Source organism: Sminthopsis crassicaudata, chromosome 4 (genome assembly GCF_048593235.1).
Source record: "Sminthopsis crassicaudata isolate SCR6 chromosome 4, ASM4859323v1, whole genome shotgun sequence".
NCBI classification, from domain to species: Eukaryota; Metazoa; Chordata; class Mammalia; order Dasyuromorphia; family Dasyuridae; genus Sminthopsis; species Sminthopsis crassicaudata.
The window spans coordinates 404746499-404768173 of record NC_133620.1 but is presented as its reverse complement, the minus strand read 5'-3'; the positions used below and the strand labels follow the sequence as shown (position 1 = coordinate 404768173).

The following is a 21675-nucleotide window of genomic DNA, read 5'->3' as shown; positions in this document are numbered from 1 at the left end:
GGGATTATATCCCAAAGAAATACTAAAGAAGGGAAAGGGGCCTGTGTGTGCCAAATTGTTTGTGGCAGCTCTTTTTGTTGTAGCTAGAAACTGGAAGATGAACGGATGTCCATCAGTTGGAGAATGGTTGGGTAAATTGTGGTATATGAAGGTTACAGAATATTATTGCTCTGTAAGAAATGACCAGGAGGAGGAATACAGAGAGGCCTGGAGATACTTACATCAACTGTTGCTGAGTGAAATGAATAGAACCAGAAGATCGCTGTACACTTCAACAACAATACTGTATGAGGATGTATTCTGATGGAAGTGGATATCTTCAACATAAAGAAGATCCAACTCACTTCCAGTTGATCAATGATGGACAGAAATAACTACACCCAGAGAAGGAACACTGGGAAGTGAATGTAAATTGTTAGCACTACTGTCTATCTACCCAGGTTACTTATACCTTCGGAAGCTAATAATTAATGTGCAACAAGAAAATGGTATTTACACACATATATTGTATCTAGGTTATATTGTAACACATGTAAAATGTATGGGATTGCCTGTCATCGGGGGGAGGGAGTGGAGGGAGGGAAGGGATAATTTGGAAAAATGAATTAAAAAAAAAAAAAAAAAAAGAACATGTTACTTTCCTATGAAGTAAAAGTCTTTGATATGTTGCTTCTAAAATCCCCTTTCTTTGGCTTTCTTATAGTTATGCAGCTTTGATAGCTGACTGGCCAGTGGTGGTCCTGGGCATGTGTACTGTGCTCATTGTGGTCTGTGCCTTGGTTGGAATATTGGTGCCTGATCTTCCTGACTTCTCTGACCCCTTGCTGGTAAGGAAAAATGCCAGTGCAGAATGGTTGTGTGTAGGTCCTTCTCTTTGTCTATCATGTTGAGCAATGAAAATGTGACATAAATTTAATATTTTTCAACTAATCTCATCTCTGAAAAAGGTTGGTAAATATCTTTCCTTTATTTTGAAGTCTTAAGAGACCAAGGAACTTTCATCATCGGAATGCAACAATTGTTTTTGCTTCTGGGTGTCGTGTTCTAGGCACAAGGCCACATAGATGCTATATGTGTAATATAATTTTTTGAATATTTAAAGAATCTCACAGAGAATCAGATGCTATCATAAAGATTTTATAAGTCCATTGAGGCATGGCAATTTTTTTTCTTCTGAGAAAAAGCAATATCAGTTTTAGTATATATAACAGATGACATTTTTGAAGTTTAAAATTTTCCATATTTGGAAAAAGAGGAGGGCATGTTGTAATATTTAATGACAAAAATTAATTATATTTCATTATCATTCGGTTTATGCTAAGAATTAGTTGTGAAGTTTTAGAAAAATAAGCTTCTAATAAGTATGTTCCACCTGAGGCATGCAAAAAATGCCCAGTAATCCTCATCTGTCGATCTTTTTTCTATGAGGTCATTTTATTGTCATTTCACCTTTCCCAGGTGGTGTGAAGAACAACTATGTCTTCTATTGAAAACTCTGTATCACTCTGATATGAAATTTCCCAAGATGCTTTTAAAGATATACTTACCCTGAAATAAAATATACTAATGAAGATTTATAATGTTTTGCCTTAAGGGTTTCGAACCAAGAGGAACTGCCATAGGCCAAAGGCTGGTCACATGGAATAACATGGTGAAAAATACAGGATACAAAGCAACACTGGCAAATTATCCTTTTAAATATGCAGAGGAGCAAGTCAAAAGGTAATTTGTTTCATGTTTTGGTGACTTTCAGAGTGTACTTTACTAAAGGTAGCATTACTTGAGGCCTTCCAAGTGGTGTGTTATAATTTATAAGAAAGATTTCAGGAAGATCGTTGACTTTCCTGCTTTCTAATCTTGGGCAACTCATTTAATTTTTGGAGCCTCAGTTATCTGATATGTAAAGGGAAACCGATAATGTAAGGGCCCTTTAAATGGGCGGCGCCACAGCGCAACGGGAGATTGAGGCCCGGAAGTAATCTCTGTGGGTATTAGGACTGCCCAGTGGGTGGGATCTTGGCCACATTGAGATAGCTTCATAATGGGTGACTCTCTCGCTGGTGGGCTGTGTGTGTGACCTCACAGGCCCTATGTAAGCCCACTGCAGGCAGCAGTCGCTCTCTTTAACCTGGCGCTCTTCACCCTGGCTCCCTAGCCTGGGTGGCCAAGCCGAGATGGGTAGCCAAAAGAGGTAAGGATTTTAGTAGTGAACACGAGGGTCTTCTGACCAGGTGTTCACTAGGGAGCTAACAAGTCAGGGCATTATGTGAGTAGGTATAATAAAGGCTTTTAAGATTACACGTGTCTGTTCTTGAGCGTGCTACCAGTTATTAAACTATAGATTCAAGAGATCGTGGCCAGAGACCTTTGAAGGCCTCAGGGGAGGCCAGTAGAGTTCACACTGCAGAGGTCAGTGGTTACTCTGTTGGGCCTAGGGCAGACTAGTAATTGTAACTGCCAGGAGGGCATGTTACACTATAATACTCACATTGCCCACCTCATAAAATTATTATGAAAGTGAATTGCCATATAAATGTAACCAATAATTATCATAAACCATGGTTAATTTTGAAATTTGGAAGCTTACTTTGTTTTGCTATAGTTTTATAAACCTGATGTTGTCATTTAATATTTTCTCTTAAGATTAACATTTTTTATTTTAAGAGATGAATCAATAAGATACAGGTTATTTTTAAAATAACCCTTCTAGTGCTCAGTTTCTTTAGCCAAAAGAGGGTTTTGGAGGCCAATAATACTCTTCAATTCCTCTCTGTATGAAAACAAATTTCAAATAGATGTGGTTTATTTAAAGATAAAAGTGTTTGCTTCTATTTCAGCCATCGTGATGACAGATGGTCAGACAATCATTACGAAAGAGAAAAGAGACAAGCTGAATGGAATTTCCACAAAGACAGCTTTTTCTGTGATATTCCAAGTGAGTCTCCTAGTGTATGAACAGCAAGCCCCTTGGCAGTTTGCTAGCTTTTAATTATGCCTGTGCTCATCAATCTTAGATCATGAGTGAGGGGTTAAACTGTCAAGGATTGCCTTCCTATTCCTGTCATGCTTGGGGTGATTTTTAACTTAATTAACACTTCATATTTCAGTATTTGAATAAGTCAGAGTCTAGTTGATTAAAAACCTACTCAGTCATAGTGGCACTTGATAAGCTCTTAATAAGTACTTGCTAATTGATTAATTGAGCTCTCTAGGTAGACATAAATCTAATGCAATTCTTTACTTTATTACCAGATACTTTTTAGCATTTATGAAAAAAATTATTAATGTCTATATAAAAGCCTTTTTTTTCACAGATTTGTTAATTTAATGTATTGTTTTGAATTCCAGAATAATCCATTGAATTTCCAAGGATACAGATTTTTTTCCTCAAATTTTGTAAAATATACATAAGAATATATTAAGGATAATTGAATATATTTTATATGATGAACATATTATGCTTATTTTTAAGATTCAGTATAAGATTTTTTACTTCCATTGCACCTTCCCAATTGGTGTAAAATCCAACTGTATCCTCCCTTTTTATCACTCTGATATCAAGTTTTGCCAGCATCCATTGAGCAGAAAAAAAAAAAAGGAAGGAAGAGAAAAGAAAAAGAGACAGAGGGAGATGCACATATGCGTGCATTACATACTTGACAAAGTACCTGTATATATTCTTAAAGTATTCATGATTTCATCCTTATGGGTACTGCTCTACTCTATATCACAACTCTTTGGAAGTATCTTAGGAGGTAGTCTTTATAAGTTGCTGTGACTGAAAAAGTTCATTAACTGAGAGAGCCCTTTGGTAATCAGTCTCTCTGAACTTAATCATGATGTTTCCTAAGGCATTGGACTATACTTAAATGTCTTTTCATATTGATAGGGTCTACCAGAGTTTATAGTCTTAAATAACTCAGAACTACTTCCAAACTATAATGAAACATTAGAGTAGGATTTTTTTATATACCACTGCAATGAATGTGTATATATTTAATTGATTAATCAGAATGATTTTAAATGGAGTGTTTTGATTCATTAAATTTTTTTACAAATTGATATTTGACAATAAAACTTTTTATTCCTATATTTTTGAAATATTTCTAAATGTACTTTATCCTACTTTAGTAATATCAATATAGTAACTATCAAGGAATATAATGTCTTTCTCATGTTATTTTAAACTTTAGTTTTTATTATATTTTTATACATTGTACATGTAATATTGTATTATTAAATATGTGTGTGTGTGTTTGAAGAGGTTAAGAAATTCCTTTGCCTATTAAAGTATAAAGAGGACAGCAACTAATAAACTAGTCTCATTCTTGTGAGAATATTATTTTGGTCATAAACTATATTTATATCTATATACAAATTATACATACATACATATATATATATAAATGTTTTAAATCTGAGAAAAAAATTTAAACTGGAAAACTAGAAGTTAGTTATATACAGTGATTATACATTACTTTCCATATGTTCCACTAAAGGCATTTAAGTGATGCAAGATATAAATATAGTATATTTAACTAAGTAATATACTTATAATAGAAGATTTTATATACATAAGTATATATAATTTATATAGATATAAATATAGCATAAAACCAAATATTATCTACTTATCCTTATGTCTATGTATATATATATGTGTGTGTGTGTGTGTGTGTGAATATGTATTGGTATTATCTCTAAGATATACCCTGGAAGCTTATGTTCCTGATATTATCTTGAGTTTTTTGAATGTGTGTGTGTGTGCCATTTTTTTCTTTCTCATAAAAGCAGAGTAAAAATAAATTAAAATATGCCTAAATTTGTATAGGTTTATTCTCCTACTAGAAAGTTAAACTCAATATTTCATATGTTAATAATACTTCTGAATCATATATGGTTGCTAGCTTTTAGGTCCCCATTCCAATCCCTTTTTTGTAACAAAAACATTTATTAAGTACCTACTACACCAAAGTCCCTGTGATGGGGTCTAGAAATACAAAGATCATGATGATACAGTTATGGAACTGAATAATTTATGAATTTGTTAATTGTTCTTTGTTTTCCTGCTTATGTGAGTTGTCTTTGATAAAAAGTTAATACTACTTACTTTATTTAACTCTTATAAAAACCAATGATATATTAATGATTGATGTGTGAATAAAATTTTACACTTCATCTTCTTAAAAATAAGCTTTTCTATGTAGTTAAACTGACCATTTTCCAACTGATTTAAATCACTTATCATCTAAATCACTTATCATCTTCCATTTAGAATCATGGGTGGGAACGCCCTTGTAATTTTTTCTTGATGTTCTCAAGTGTAACATCCTTTGATTTAATGCCCATTACTATGTGATGCCATGAAATTGAAAAGAGAGCTTTCAATTAATTTCCATCTAAAAGTTCTTACAATTTTGTTACTTAATTGCAAAGAAATTAGAAATGAACTCTTCCATTTACCTCCTCCCTACCCCCAAATTGATTGTAGAGTTCTTTGAATATGCATTGAAAAAATGATTGATTGAAATTGGATTTTTTTTCCGTCTATAATTTTTGATGTAGTTGAAATTCTCATGCAGCTTTAAAATCTTGCTTTCCTTAAATATCTTTGCTAGGATATATAAAAGATGTAGTAATCATATACAGCTAATCTCTAGTTTTCCAGTATAAATTTTTTCACATATCTACATTTTACCAAAAGAATGAATAATTCATGATCTTTTTTTCTTTTCCTATCACCAGGTGACCGATATTCCAGAGTAGTATTTACTTCCACTGAAGGAGAGACTTTATGGAACTTGCCCGCAATTAAATCAATGTGTAGTGTGGATAATATGAGGGTAGGTAAAATAAAATCTTGTTAATACAGATTGCTATATTTTTGAAACTCTTTATATTACTGACCTTGATGTCTAATAAGAAGATGAAAGTACTTAAATGACTTATCTACTATGGTATAAACTGCCAACAGTGGCTCACTAACAGCTTTGCATTCTTTCAGATCCAGATTTCAGATGTCTATATTCATTCCCTTCAAAAACATATTATCTCTTCTTTTAACCAACATCAGTTACAACAACCAAAAACCCCACAAAAACCCAACCTCTTTTTTTTCCCCTCCCAATTCATATTTTTGATGGATCAATTTTTTTTTTTCTTCTAGGATAATACTCTATGGTTAAGAATTTTTTTTTTCCTTTTATTGCTTTTTCTTTCATTTTTCTCTGGAGAAAAGAATTTGTTTTCATCATTGTTCCCAGCATATTTCCTCTAAGGCAGTTTGTCAGCATCTTAATTATGCTGTTAAATTCCTGACTCTCTTGCAATCCATGGGTCATTTAGACCTATGACCTCAAAGAGAAATTTAGGGGGACATCAAAGGATATAAATATAAGGAATATAAAAGATATAAAATATCAATATAGAAGACCTAAGTAATCCAATCCAGATTGCTTTGAGTTCAAAGTTTATTGTTCCTTTAGAAAATGGAAGGGTGTTAGAAGACAGATACTTCCACTCTGATATACTCTCTAGAGGCAAAATGAGAACTACAACTGAAAACATGGTTGCCTATTTCATGTTTTCAAAAGTCATTCTTTCCTAGTGAAATTTGCTGCTCAATGTCAACTAATGGATATGACAAAACATACAGTATTCATATAGGAAATAAATTCATTATCTTCTGATAATAACTAAATTGTTGAGTTATTACATGGTTGGAAAAAATATTATGCTCCTAAATATCAGTGAAGGTGTTGCCCTATAATGTGACTTATTTGATAGAATTTAAATGGTGGGAGGGACCTTAAGCAATGACCTCTTTAGTTTCCAGAAAAAAATGAGATATAATTAAGTGTTCTGCTTAAAGTCATGAAGCCAGTTAATACCGGAACTTTTGATCTCTAATAGGCTTAGTGGATACAATGCCAGCCTGAAGATTCATCTTCCAGAATTCAAATCTATCCTCAGATATTTACTAGTTGTGTGATCTTGAGCAAGTCAGTAACCCCTGTTTGTTTCATCTGTGAAGAAAATGGCAAATCACTCACGTATCTTTGTCAAGAAAACCCCAAATGGAGTTGAACACAACTAAATGACTAAACAACTATCAGACCTGATCCATTGTGACTTCTATTAAAATTATTCGTGATTTCTTGTGAAGAGCATCTGTTACCTATTCAGCTCTAAGCAAAATAATTCCATAGACTATCTTCATAAACATAGCCAGTAATTAGTATTTGGATGCTCTCTTTGCTCCTTTTCCAGAGTTGTTCATTCATTTTTACTGAGGATATTAGAATGTTACACTTGGTATCCAGTATCAAATCACTGGAAAAGATTTCACAAGCTCTGTGTAAAACTCAGCTTTGTTCTTCTACCGTCTCACTTCATAGGAATCTGGTTCATTTGGACACTAGGTTTCTAAGATCTTTGTTCTGACTATATTTCTCAGTGAGATTCTCATAAATGATTCTGTTGAAAAAGCAAAACATTTAATTCAACAAATTAAATGTGGTAAGTGGTTTTCTTCTCTAGAGTTATATAGCATGTCACCATCTCAAATAGGGAAAAACTGGAGTTTATTCTTTGTAGGTAAGTGTTCGGCTGTGAATAGGTTCATTTGGCCTTTGAGAGAGTGGCTGTAAATAAACATTACATCATCTCTCCCCTCCCCTTCACTTACTGAACAAATTGTCTAACCTAATTCCTTTACTTTGTCACAACCCACTCATTTTTCATCTTCTTGCAGTTGGACTTCTACCTATATCAAAATACTGAAATTCTTCTCTGAAAGGTCACCATGACCCCTCAATGACCAAATGTAAATTTTTTTTTCAATTATTATCTTTCCTGAGGTTCCTGCAGTCTCTGAAACTATACTATAAACTTTCCTCTCTTGATTTCAGAGACACTACATTCTCTTTCTTTTCCTACCTTTCTAACAATAATTCCCTTTCTCTTTTCATTGGTTCTCCATCTTCTCAATTCCTTTGACTACTTATGAAGGTAGTCAAAATAGGTAGAGTAGATACACCTTCCTTATCTTCTTTCCTTCTTTTACTTAATTTCTTGGCAGAGTGTGCGGAAAATTCTTAGTTAACATGGTATGGTGGAAAAAATGATGAAATTAAGGAGAAAAAAATCTGGCTTCATAGCCTTGATTTTGAGTCACACTTCAGACAGTTTACTTAACAGGCTTTATCATGATAAAAGCACTTTGTCAACCTCTTTAAACTGTTTAAATGTGAGCCTTTATTGTCTCATTCATTCTCACAGCTCCAGTGACCAACTCTGACCATGATGACCAAAAACACAAGTTCTGGTTCTTTCCTAAAACCCACAGCAGCATTTCCACCTTCTCATCCTACTAGTATCTCAAACTTAATATTTTCAAAACCAAACTCATCTTCCTCTCCAAAGACTTCACCATTTCTATTTATAGCTGTATAATTTGTCATATCTCTTAAGAGTGTAACTATGGAGTTAACTTTAACTCTTTCTTCTCCTCACTTCTCATATCTAGTCAATTATCAAGCCAGATTAACTTATACTTTTGAAAATATCTCTCATATTGATTCATCTGTCTAGACTACTGAAATCACCTCCTTCTCACCTCCATTTCCTTCTTCCAATACGTCCTCTATTTGTTCTAGAATAATTTTATAATTGCAATATTCTGTGTCACTCCTTTGCTCAAAATTCTACAGTGGATTTCCTTCACCTACTGACTAAAATTTAGATTTCTCTTCTTGGTATTTAAGGCCTTCTCCATTCTAGTACCATCTTAATTTTATAGGTTCATTTTAAATGACTCACTAAAAATTTAGCCCAAGTGGATTATTCTGTATTCTTCTGCCTTCGTGCCTTTCAATTCTCTATGCCTGAAATGTCCTCCTTTTCCCTCCAATCCCATTGAAGTCCTACCCATCCTTTGAAGTTCATCTCATTTACTACTTTCTTCACAAAGCCTTTTCTGATCCCTAAGCTAGTAATGATCCCACCTCAAACTTCAAGTAGAACTTTGTTTCATAACTTATCAAGTAATGATGTGTGTAAGCTTTCTGTATATTTAGGCTTCTATTTTACAGTAAAGTCTCTGAGAACGAGGACTATAGCTTATGAGCACCAAATACAACATAACACAATGAATAAATAAATGTTTGTTGTTGTGTTTGTATTAAAAATGATATTTTATTAGATAAACAAGTCTAAATACTAACTTCACCAATTTCCAAATGTCTATTTTCTAATATCCTGTTGTACTATTGTTCACACTCTGATTTCAGATTCTTTTGATAGATGCCAGAATAGTGAGCCCTTTTCATAAAGGACATGTATGAACAATAGAATATGGTTAACAAACTCAGATTTCAGATGATGATTACGATAATATCTTATGGTCCCCTAATGCCAGGTCCCAAGGAGCTCAGCCCTTTATAGGATTTTTGCTTGTTTATTGTAAGTGTGGTATGAGAAGACATTTGAATCCCTGTGAATATCTGACAAGGCTTTTTATTTCTCCTTCTTCAAATCCTAGTTATTGTATTTATGCACTTGATTATTATCGAGTATCAAGTTGGATGTGATGCATGTAAAATTATAGAGAGTGGAATAGTTTAATTGCTAGTTGTTTAACTCTGGGAAATGTCTGGTAATCAATGTAATATCTTGATGGGAACAGATGTTTTATTTGTTGCCTGTCTGCATTTGTGGCACATTTAGTCCAACTCCAGCAGATTCCATTTAAATTACATACCAGTTTTATTTGTAATGTAGACAGACATTGATTTCCACAATGAATAGCTTCTCTGTTTTACATTCCGTTTTAGTGAGAATACCCATTTTCTTAGACACTTCGAAAATCAGTTTCATTTGATGGCCTCTACCTCTTTTTTGACTCCCTAAAGAAGGCACTGGCTAGTTGAATTTTAGTTATCAAAGTGGTTTTTTTTGTTTTTGTTTTTGCCAAATCTTTATTTTATTGGAGAGCATCAGTCTACTCTACTTATTTTGTGGGCATATTTGAAGTGATCAAGAGGATTGAAACCTTCTTTTCCAGACCCAGTTATTATCTTGTTTACAAACTAACAAATCCTCAGGAGGAAGGAGAGGTATCTGTCTTGAAGCACCCTAAACATATGATTTCCTAACCATGACTAGAGTAAAATTAGAGAAGTCCTGATTTTATTTTCTCTCTCTAAATTTCTCTTCAACTGTTCAGAGAAATACAGCTCCAGAGCAATTTATATAGTCTCAGTTCCTTCTAAGGTGCCAATCAGAGTACCATGTTAAGCAAGAATGGCCTGTCTGAGATGCTTTGGGGAATGCTTGAAAGAATATGAATTAGGCCTAGAAATCACTTACAGCCCTAAAGCCTTTGTGACTTTAGCATTTGTGTGCTTACAGGGAAATTATCACGTTCTAGCCCCAATATCAAACTTGCATGTATTTTCTTTTACAGACAGTTTTTAGAAGTATCATTCCTTATTAACATTGGCAAACCAAACTGTAATGTTTTGAGAGGAAGAAAGGAATCCTCTATTTCCCTTGTAATTAAAACCTAATACTTGTAAATATTGAGCCGTCTGTTTTGACGGTGGGGTTGGTTTTAAGTGCTTCAGCCCTACATGATCACTCAATAGTTTTATTAAATTTTTTTTTATTTTTACCATTTTTTTCTAATATTTAAAACCTGTTTTTACAGTTTGTTTTTTTGGGGGTTTTTTTTTGTAATGTGCCATGAAATTGAGAGCCGCCAAAATTAAGAGAAATTTTGTATTTGGTACTTTTTTTGGTGTAATGTTCAGTTGTATATTAATGCATGTCCACTGACTATAACCTGGGTTTTGTGATATAAATACTTGGGTTTTGTTGGAAAGGTACTAGATTAGTGGTTGCATCAAATAACTAAATTCCCATTGTGTGATTTTTAATAGAACTTTAGTCTTGAAGCAAAAGAGATATTTGTGAATTTAAGCTGTGTTTATGTTTAGAGAATGTATGTGTGTTCATATGTCAGTGTGGGAGAATGTAATCTCTTTACATCATTAGTGACTTTATTGACTGTTGTCCTTTACAAAATATAATGTAAGCATTTGATAAAAAAAAAAAAAAAAAAAGAAGTATCATTTTTGTTAGCCTTAACACAAACTCCCTGGTGAAGAAGTTGTGCCTTTGGTTAGTATTTTATTCCTAAGCAAAACCCATGATCAGTAGCTTAACTTTCTTCCCTTTATTCTTAATCACTCGTTTTAAATATTTCTTAAACCTCTCCTATATATTAGAAGGCAGCCACATCTAAAAGTCAAGATACCATATGAAGTTCTGTTTTATTCTTTTCGTTTTCCCTTCTTCCTCACCCCCCAATTTGAAGTCAGCTCCACCCCTGCTACTATCTAACTAGGGAAGCTCTCTTGAGCATATTATAACCACATAAACCAAATGGCTTCCTTAAAATACTCTATTTTTGAATGACTAGAATTAAAGTAGCCTTGGTATTCCTAACATGAATTACAAGAAGTCATTCTTACTAACCACATTTTTATTTTTATAAGTTCAAAGATTTTAAATTTATTCTTATGAATGTCTTTCCAAATATATAGTTCTGCCCCATGAAGATTGATCAATTTGCCAAGTACATTATTTATTTCCTTAAACTCAAATAGATATGTAGTTTTTTCTCACCCACCTTTAGTAACAAAGATTCAGCAGAGATGGCCTCTCCAGTGAGTGGCCCAGGTGATTATTTTGTAATTCCCTTTGTGAAGAGCTGGGACATCTAGTTTAGGTTGTCCAAAAATTCTTGTATCTTCTAAACTTGTAGAAACCTTTAAGCACTTCCAAAAGATTTTTTACCCAAGGACACAAGCCAGCCATGCTACCTCTAAAGCTGAGGACTGGAGCCATGGTGGATTACTAACATTCATTTGGGATAGCCACAATCAGATTATTATTTGGTCTAGTTTATCACATCAGGTTTTTCAAATCATTTGTCAACCGTACAAAGAAAACACTATTATTTGGATAGGTTATGCAAGGTTCCTTTTATTTTCCAAGTTTTTGTTGGCATTCTTACTACTTTTATCTCTAGTGTGGTTATTTTTAGCAAGTAAACTAATAGTTAATGGCAAAATGGGATAAAAGTTTATCTTTTCTCAATTTAAAACTAATTATCAGGTACTAATGACTCCATACCTTTCTCATTCTCTGGAATGACCCCAGGGGACTTGCATATTATTTCCTTCTCAGCTGAATTTGGATGTTTGCCATGAAAAATAGATATATCCTTTTCCAAGGCTTCCTTTTCTTTATGAGGTAGCTCAGTTTTTCCTGAGTTGGCATGTAGGGATGTTTTTGTCTGGAAACAATCAAACATGAATTATCCTGTTTTTGAGGAATTCCAGACTAATATATTTCAGAATTTCTAAGGATCCATGATCTCATCTCTGTGGGTACCCTCTCCAATGGTGCAGGTCACTACCCATCTATATTTTCTCATATTGTAAAATAGACTTTTAGCTACATCATCCTATAAGTTCTTAGTGAAGGGAACACACTAGAGACTTTTCTCTAGCCTGCTTCCATTTTCTATTATACATTTCTTAGATTATATCTTTGTGCCTTCTTGCATACAAGTCATACTTGGTAATATTCTTCAGCCTGTTTATACTCTCACCATATATTTTTCCATTGCTCTTTGGGTCATCTACAATTTTGATTCTTTGGAGATTGTGATGTTCTGTAATTGACAGCTATATAATAGCACTGGGATAAATATTCATGTTTAAGAGACTGAATTTTTGCTTCAGCAGGCAGCCCAGAGTCGTTGAAAACCCTGTGCAATTTTCTAGCTGCAAAAGCTTTTTAAATTATTTCTTTTTTTAAAGTTTTTATTGATATTTTCTGTTTTTTACATCACTATTGTTATCTCAGCTATCTCTCCCATCCCCCTCCCAGAAAGACATCCCCTTTTTTTGGAGAAGAAAAAAGCACAACTAATACATATATTGAAAAAGTTTATTTTTTAATATCTCTCATGGTTTTTCCCTTTTGCTCTGATTTTTCTCTCCCAACATGATTCATGAAGCAATGTGTGTTAAAATAAACATATAAATAAACAAAAAAAAAAGTCTAAAAATATATGTGTGTCTAACATCTGTGGACTTCCTACCTCTATGAAAGGGTTGGTTGAGAGTTATCTTCTCATCTCTTCTTTTGAGTCCTTGAGCTTTCTAATTTTGTTATATTTGCTTTTGATTTTTTTGGTGTTTAGTTCCACCTTATATTGTTGTTGTTATTTATATATATTGTTTTTTTCTTGGCTCTGCTTATTTCATTCTTCATCAGTCATGTTTCTCTGTATTCATCACATGTGTAATTTCTTACAGCATAGCAATATCTCATTATGTTAATGTACCACAATTTATTTAGCCATTCCTCAATTAATGGGCATCTATTTTGTTTCCAATTCTTAGCTATCATAAAAAGTGCTGCTATAAATATAATTTCCTAGTACCACCAACAATATATTAGTATACTTTCATAATCCCTCCAACATTGCCTATGGTGATTTTTTATTATTTTTGCCAATATTCAAGGTGAAACCTGAAATTTGTTTTGCATTTCTCTTATTAGTGACTTGGAGCATTCTTTCATGTGGTTGTGAATATTTTGCCATTTTTTTTTGAAGAACTGTTTGTTCCTATCTTTTGACATTTACCTTTTGGGGATATCTATATCTTATATATTTCATTGTGTATATAACTTGGAAAAGAAACTTTTATCAGAGAACTTGGCTATAAAGATTTTTTTCCCCATTCAGCTACCTTCTTTCTTATCCTAGATGCATTAACATTCCTTGTACAGGAGCTTTTAAAGTTTCAAGTAATCAATTAACTGTTTTATTTTTTGTAATTGTCTCTATCTCTTGTCCAGTGAAGAATGCATCTCTTAGCCATAACTTTGAGAGGTATATGATCTATTTCCCTTCTAATTTTTTCATAATATGATCATTAATATTAATGTCAGATATTCATTTAGAATGTATCATGGAGTCTGGTGTAAGATATTTGTCAAAGGAAGCCTAATTTCTGTCAGATTGCTGTCAGCAGTTTTTATCAGATAAGTTTTTACCTAGGTAATCTGTATTTTCCACTTCATTTCTATTATTTCTGATCCCCTTTGTCTAGCCTATTCCAATTTTGTGTGATGGTTCTGAGAACTGCTACTTTATAATACAATTTGGGTTGTAGAAGTGCTATTCTCCCTTTGTCCCTATGTTTTTTCATCATTTTCTTTGATTTTACAGATTTTGGGGGGTTCTTTTTAATGAATTTTGTTATTATCTTATCAAGTTCTGCAAAATAAAATTAACTTTTTATTAAATTTTACTACATTTGAATCTTGACATGTTGGGGTCACTTTTCATTCCCTGCAATAGGTCTTGTAGAAAGCCAAAAATTATGCAGTTATAGATAGCATGGTTCCTTGAATCAGAGTTTTCAGACTTCTGAGTCAGTGCTCTTATCATTATACCACAGTGCTCTCTTGCATTTAAAAAGAAATCTGTTCACTAAGAATGGTACTCAATTTCAATGATCATATAGTATAAAATCAGATTATTGAAGAACATATATCTTCACTCAAATCTCAATTCCTATGTATTGGAAAATGTAATTTGACATATTTATTGCTCTTCTAAAATTCTTTTTGTTGTATTTTTTAAAATTTATCTCTATGCAGATCAGATCCCATTCGCAGTTTGGTGATCTCTGCCAGAGAGCTACAGCTGCTTCCTGTTGCCCCAGCTGGACCCTGGGAAACTACATCGCTATACTTAACAATAGGTCGTCCTGTCAAAAAATTGTTGAGAGAGATGTTTCCCATACCTTGAAGCTCCTGCGAACATGTGCCAAACACTACTACAATGGCACTCTGAGGCCAGACTGCTGGGACATAGTGTCCCGAAGGAAGGACCAACTCAAGTGTACCAGTGTGCCTCGTAAATGCACCAAGTACAATGCTGTTTACCAGATCCTCCACTACCTGGTGGACAAAGACTTTCTAAGCCCAAAGACAATTGACTACATGGTACCAGCCTTAAAGTACAGCATGCTCTTCTCGCCCACTGAAAAAGGGGAAAGCATGATGAACATTTACCTGGACAACTTTGAGAATTGGAACTCTTCAGATGGTGTGACCACTATCACAGGAATAGAGTTTGGTATCAAACACAGTTTGTTTCAGGATTATCTTTTAATGGATACCGTGTATCCTGCCATCGCCATTGTGATTGTACTCTTAGTCATGTGCATTTATACCAAGTCCATATTTATCACTCTGATGACGATGTTCGCCATAATTAGTTCTTTGATCGTATCCTATTTTCTCTATAGAGTAGTATTTAACTTTGAGTTTTTTCCCTTCATGAATCTCACTGCCCTCATCATCTTGGTTGGCATTGGAGCAGATGATGCTTTTGTACTGTGTGATGTTTGGAATTACACCAAATTTGACAAACCCCATGCTGAAACCTCTGAGACGGTGAGCATTACTCTGCAACACGCCGCACTCTCCATGTTTGTCACCAGCTTCACCACTGCGGCCGCTTTTTATGCTAATTATGTCAGCAACATCACTGCAATCCGGTGCTTTGGAGTTTATGCCGGGACTGCCATTCTGGTGAATTATGTGCTTATGGTCACTTGGTTGCCAGCTGTAGTAGTGCTTCATGAGCGATATCTCCTCAATATATTCACTTGTTTCAAGAAGCCTCAGCAGCAGATGTACAGCGACAAGAACTGCTGGACAGCAAGCATTTGCCAAAAGTGCCACAAAGTGATTTTTGCCATTTCTGAAGCGTCGCGGATTTTCTTTGAAAAAGTGTTACCCTGCATCGTCATCAAGTTCCGGTACGTCTGGCTCTTTTGGTTCCTTGCCTTAACTATAGGTGGGGCATACATAGTATGCATTAATCCAAAGATGAAGCTTCCCTCTCTTGAGCTGTCTGAATTCCAAGTGTTCCGGTCCTCTCACCCGTTCGAGCGCTATGATGCAGAGTACAAAAAGCTCTTCATGTTTGAACGTGTTCACCATGGGGAAGAGCTACACATGCCCATCACGGTTATCTGGGGAGTGTCCCCTGAAGACAACGGCAATCCACTCAATCCCAAAAGTAAAGGGAAGTTGAAGCTGGACACCAGTTTCAACATCACTAGCCCAGCTTCCCAGCTCTGGATTTTGCACTTCTGCCAGAAGCTGAGGAATCAGACTTTCTTCCACCAAACTGAAGAGCAAGATTTCACCAGCTGCTTCATCGAGACATTTAAGCAGTGGATGGAGAATCAGGATTGTGATGAGCCTGCCCTTTACCCATGCTGCAGCCACTGGAGCTTTCCCTATAAGCAGGACATTTTTGAATTGTGTATCAAGAGAGCGATCATGGAGCTGGAGAGAAGCACTGGGTACCACCTGGACAGCAAGACCCCAGGACCACGGTTTGACATCAATGACACCATCAGGGCTGTAGTGCTAGAGTTCCAGAGTACCTACCTCTTCACATTGGCCTATGAAAAGATGCACCAGTTCTATAAAGAGGTGGATTCGTGGATTTCCAACGAACTTAGTTCTGCACCTGAAGGTCTCAGTAATGGTTGGTTTGTCAGCAACTTGGAATTCTACGATCTTCAAGATAGTCTCTCTGATGGCACACTCATTGCCATGGGTCTTTCAGTGGCTGTTGCATTTAGTGTAATGCTCCTCACAACTTGGAACATAATAATAAGCCTTTATGCAATCGTTTCTATAGCTGGAACTATATTTGTCACCGTCGGCTCCCTGGTTCTTCTGGGCTGGGAGCTTAACGTCCTAGAATCGGTCACGATTTCAGTGGCTGTTGGTCTGTCTGTAGACTTTGCTGTCCATTACGGGGTTGCTTACCGCTTGGCACCAGACCCTGATCGAGAAGGAAAGGTGATCTTCTCATTGAGTCGCATGGGCTCTGCCATTGCAATGGCTGCTCTGACCACCTTTGTGGCTGGTGCCATGATGATGCCCTCCACCGTTTTAGCTTACACTCAGCTTGGAACTTTTATGATGCTGATCATGTGCATCAGTTGGGCTTTTGCAACCTTCTTCTTCCAGTGCATGTGTCGCTGCCTGGGCCCTCAGGGCACCTGCGGCCAGATCCCTTTACCTAAAAAGTTTCAGTGCAGTGCCTTCTCCCACGCTTTGTCTCCAGTGCCAGACAACAAGGGACAGAACAAAGCACATGCCATGAATACGTATCATTTGGATCCCAGAGGTCAGAAGTCTGAACTAGAACACGAATTCTATGAATTAGAACCTCTGGCGTCCCATAACTGCAACACCTCGGAGAACACAACTTATGAAGAAACCCACATCTGTTCTGAATTTTTCAATGGCCAAGCAAAGAACCTGGGAGTGCCAATCCGTGCGGCCTACAACAGCGAGCTCAGCCAAAGCACGAAAAATGGGAGCAGCTCTGCTTTGTTGCAGCCGTCTGTGGAACATCACACCATGTGCCAGCTCTTCTCTCTGAACAGGAGGTGCAGCTGCCCCCATGCCTACAAGCACCTGTACAGTCCTCACTCCTGCCAGCAACTGGGGGATTCTCTGTGTTTCCAGTGTGCTCCAGCAGCAGGGAACTTTGTGCAGGTCCAGAAGACCCTGGCACCTCTGAACACAGTGCAGCAATCCCCTGACAATTTGGTGCATCCCATGCAGCACATCCACCACTGTCCATGCTTGCAGGGCAGAGTCAAGCGACCCGTAATGCAAAATTCACTCCCGAGAAACTTTTTTCTCCATTCAGTGCAACACATTCAGTCCCAAGAAAAAATCAGCAACACCAATGCACACAGTCTTCAGAGCATTGAAGAGAACTTGAGGGCTCTTCCAAAGACGGCAGACTCCTCACCATTTACCTGCAGAAGCACAGACTCTATAGTAAAGTCGTGTTGTGATCCCGAGAAGACTGTGTTACCGAACCAAAGGGAACTCTATAAAAGTAGAGACGCTTGTGACCTAGCAGGGAATTCTGAGGTCAGTGGGAATGAAAGCAAGGGCATTCACTCCGTGAATCAGACTGAAAAATTTGAGAATAAGGCGGACCTGAGTTCACCACAGACTGGTCTAATTGTAAGCTCAGAACATTTAAACCAAAACGAACCAAAACTTATATTTAACAGTTTAAGGAGAGAGAGTAGTTATGTATCTCACCCTCACAATTCCCAGTGTTGTGGCAGAGTTGTCAAGGTGAAGTGCCATTCTGTGGACTATCAGATGCCAAACATTGAAGCCAATGTGCCTGCTGTATTAACACACTCAGAACTTTCCAGTGAAAGTTTAATAAAAACACTATAATAAATATTAAGTTTAGAAAGTGTCTCAATTTTTCTTTTCAAGTGGAAATTCAGAATAGGTCCTGAACACTAAGTCATGGAACCAAATGGAAATCTCAGTAAACCAAAACACAAAATTTCGTAGCTATTGGGTGGAGTTTTGTTTTATTCTTTTTCTGAAAATAGATGAATCTCATGAAATTTGTGCTATTTTTCTCATAAGATATTATGACCATTATAAAATTACTTCTAATAAAGTAGTTTTTCCAATTGGTAGCCAGAGATAAGAGAGCATGTCCTCTCCACTATCATTCCCCAGAACTCAAGGACTTCACTTTGCTCTGGGATCCTAGTTTCTGTTCTTTTAGGCAGTCATATTTCCATCCCAGTTCAGGTCCTGGACTTTTGTTTAAAACTGACATCAGTTAAGCATAGACAGTTTTGTCCTATCTGTCCATAAAAATGTAAAAGCGACTTTTAATAGTTAATTTAGAGATAGTTCCAGCAGTAATTCCACAATATCTTTGTGGACTGAGCAGTGGGAAAACACTGTGCTATTGATGAAGCCATGCTTAAAGGTAAATAGATAATCTCAGCCATTCAAGGCAGGCAAGTAAAGGAAGATCTTGTTTTAAATGTTCCAGAGACTATTCATCCATGTTCATTCCAAGTTCATACTCAACTTGGGATCATCTCAGTGTTCCTGGCATCCATATTTGTCTTTCTCATTCAGCTATTAATTTGGTTGGCAAAGCTTGCACAAATAATATTCAACTGAACTATCATCTCAACCCCCAGAAAAATAGTATGTCTAACCAATCAAAGGGTATTAGTGAAAATTTGGTCTTGGAAGGTTAACCTTCTTATTGTATTAAAATACATGAGATGAGTCTTTGGTTGGTGCAGGTCCACCAGCACTTTCCCCCCACATGGTAAAATAGATATTGGGTGTTTAAATATCCACATATGGAGTTTTATTCTCTGAAAAGATCCATTTTTATATTCTGTGCCCAGGAAGATTTTCCAGTGACTTGTTTCTTTTGTTATTTGGTGGATTAAATTGTCAGTGTTTGATGACACTGTGAACGTTATTCTACTTTTCTATGAGGACCTAGAATTGTTCTCTTTCTTGCCAAGAAACTGAGGTTTCAGGCAGCATTTTAATTGACACTAGCATATCTATTGTTGGATCAGTATATAGGAGTTGAGCTGTTGGAGCCTGCCTTCTGGGTAATAGTTCAAACAACACATCATATAGAACAGGATGTCATCTGATCCTCAGTGCATTATAACCTCATACAAGGAGACAGCTCTCAGCCGCCTTTTATTTTCTTGTATGTATTTTGGGTTTTTTGTTTTTTAAATGAAAGACTTGGGTATCAGATTGAGCCTTCTGATCTTTGGAATACTCCCTACAAAAAGAGTTTACTTTCTAAAAAGCATAATATCAATTATTCCACTAGAATGAATACATATTAGTCCTGCCCATCATCTCAGGCCTGAAACTAGCCTTTAGTGAGTAAAAACTAGTAAGAACAGAGAGCAGAAGCCACAGTTCTAATGATAGGTTTTCCTTCTGGTACATCTTACTCTAATGAGGACTGTTAAAAATTCAAGGACTCGAAGCATTTTTCTTGCTCTTTTATTTCCATTGGCCTGGATTTTCTTTTGTTTAAGCAAAGTAACAACAACAACGAAATCAAAGGTTCTTCCATTATACTACATAGCCAGTATACTAATCATTTGATTTTTTTTCCCCTAATTTCCTAACTTGAAAAGAATATAAGGCACCTCTATCCCCAATCCATATGTGGATGCTAAAGTAAGCTTTGGTCTTTGGACTCTGAATATCATGTCTCTCTTCAGTCATTCAGAGAGGCTTTGAGAGACCATGTGGACCAGTGGGAGGAAAAAAAGTATTATTTAAAGAGCCAAGTATAATTCGTATCTCACCTCTTACTATGGTATAGCTTTGAATATATCACTAAATCTGTTGTTCATTTTTCCCCCCAGTTCAATGGCTGTCATATTAACTATTTCCTTTTTCCCTCCAGGGCTCTTTTATAAGCTAGTGTTGGTTGTTGCCTAGAAAGCTTTTTGAACTCAGTTTGAGTCTGGGGCCATACAGAGATAAGGCATCATTATTTCCAGTTCAGTGCAACAAAAGAATTTAGACTTGTCTTCTGTATTGACTTGGCCAGCAAATGAGTGGATAAGTTGCATTTTGGAAGGTGTGCCTTTTTATCTTCCTGATAAATTATGCTTGTAACTTGGGAGGTATCTGATTTGGGGAAAGATTGTGGTACCGTTTGTATTCCTGAAATCAGAAAGAAAGTCCCTCTGTAGTAGATAGGCTAGAAGTAATGTACACATAGCTTATTCTGACGTGCTCCTTTAAATTACATTTATATTTACCTAAACTGACTTTTTCTTTAGTGATTAGGGCCATGTTACCAAACTAGTTCTTGAATTTTCTTGCTAAGCCACTTACTTAATTTCTACTTGGTTGAACAAGTGGATTATTCAGAAAGGAATGAGTCTTTCTTCTCCACCTCTACCCCCAATCCTGAAGAATAGATGCATTGTATAAAGAGTAAACTACACATCTTCACATGTGTATGTTCATTTCCTGTATATAATTACTGTAAAATACACATACTTTTAAGACAATAGAACCTTTAAGAATATGCTGCTATTAAATCTTCTTTCCAATAATCTGCCATGCCTAGACCTCAATCATTCCAACTCCTTTTTAAAGAACAATCTAAATAACAGTTCTATAAATATAAGTAGTATGGGAAGCTATTTAGGAAACATTCTTAGTAAGTATTGTTCCAAATATAAAGCACCTCTTATATTGTCTACATTAAAAATCTGTACTTTTTGGTTTTTTTCAAGGAAGATGGGAAAACTCAGATAGTTGGACTTAGCTAAATTAGTTGAATTTAACTAAGGCAATCTGTCTAGAATGGGAATATGCCCTAGAGTTTTTATACAGAATTGAATCTAAAGACTTGATTTTAAATGCTTTCACAAATAATTAAAAAAGGAAATGTGATAAGTCCGTAAAGATTTATTTCAATTACATTCAAAATGTATGGCAGTACCATAATTGCATTCACATTCCTTGCTTAAGACTTTTTTACCTTGTTATAAACTGTATTTAGCTGGCATTCAAAATTTGGTGCTTTATTGCTAGTGATTTTTGTATTGAGCCAGAATATTGCTATACAATGACCATCCCATGGAGCATATCTGGGCCCTGACTACTTCTTGGGATACATACTTACTTCTAAAGGACTTGGTATTT

General features: G+C 35.6%; 1 protein-coding gene across 17 annotated transcripts in view; it reads left to right on the top strand.

The window, feature by feature from the left end:
• The window catches only part of DISP1 (dispatched RND transporter family member 1), a 243168-nt gene extending 224762 nt beyond the window's left edge, over positions 1-18406 (top strand). For all 17 annotated transcript variants that reach the window (XM_074262656.1, XM_074262670.1, XM_074262665.1 and 14 more), the window contains 5 exons: positions 704-827; positions 1595-1722; positions 2838-2935; positions 5746-5843; positions 14746-18406. In XM_074262656.1, the coding sequence (XP_074118757.1) occupies positions 704-827; positions 1595-1722; positions 2838-2935; positions 5746-5843; positions 14746-18387 (4090 nt within the window). In that variant the 3' untranslated portion in view covers positions 18388-18406. The remainder of the gene's footprint in view (positions 1-703; positions 828-1594; positions 1723-2837; positions 2936-5745; positions 5844-14745) is intronic.
• The last annotated feature ends 3269 nt before the right edge of the window (positions 18407-21675 follow it).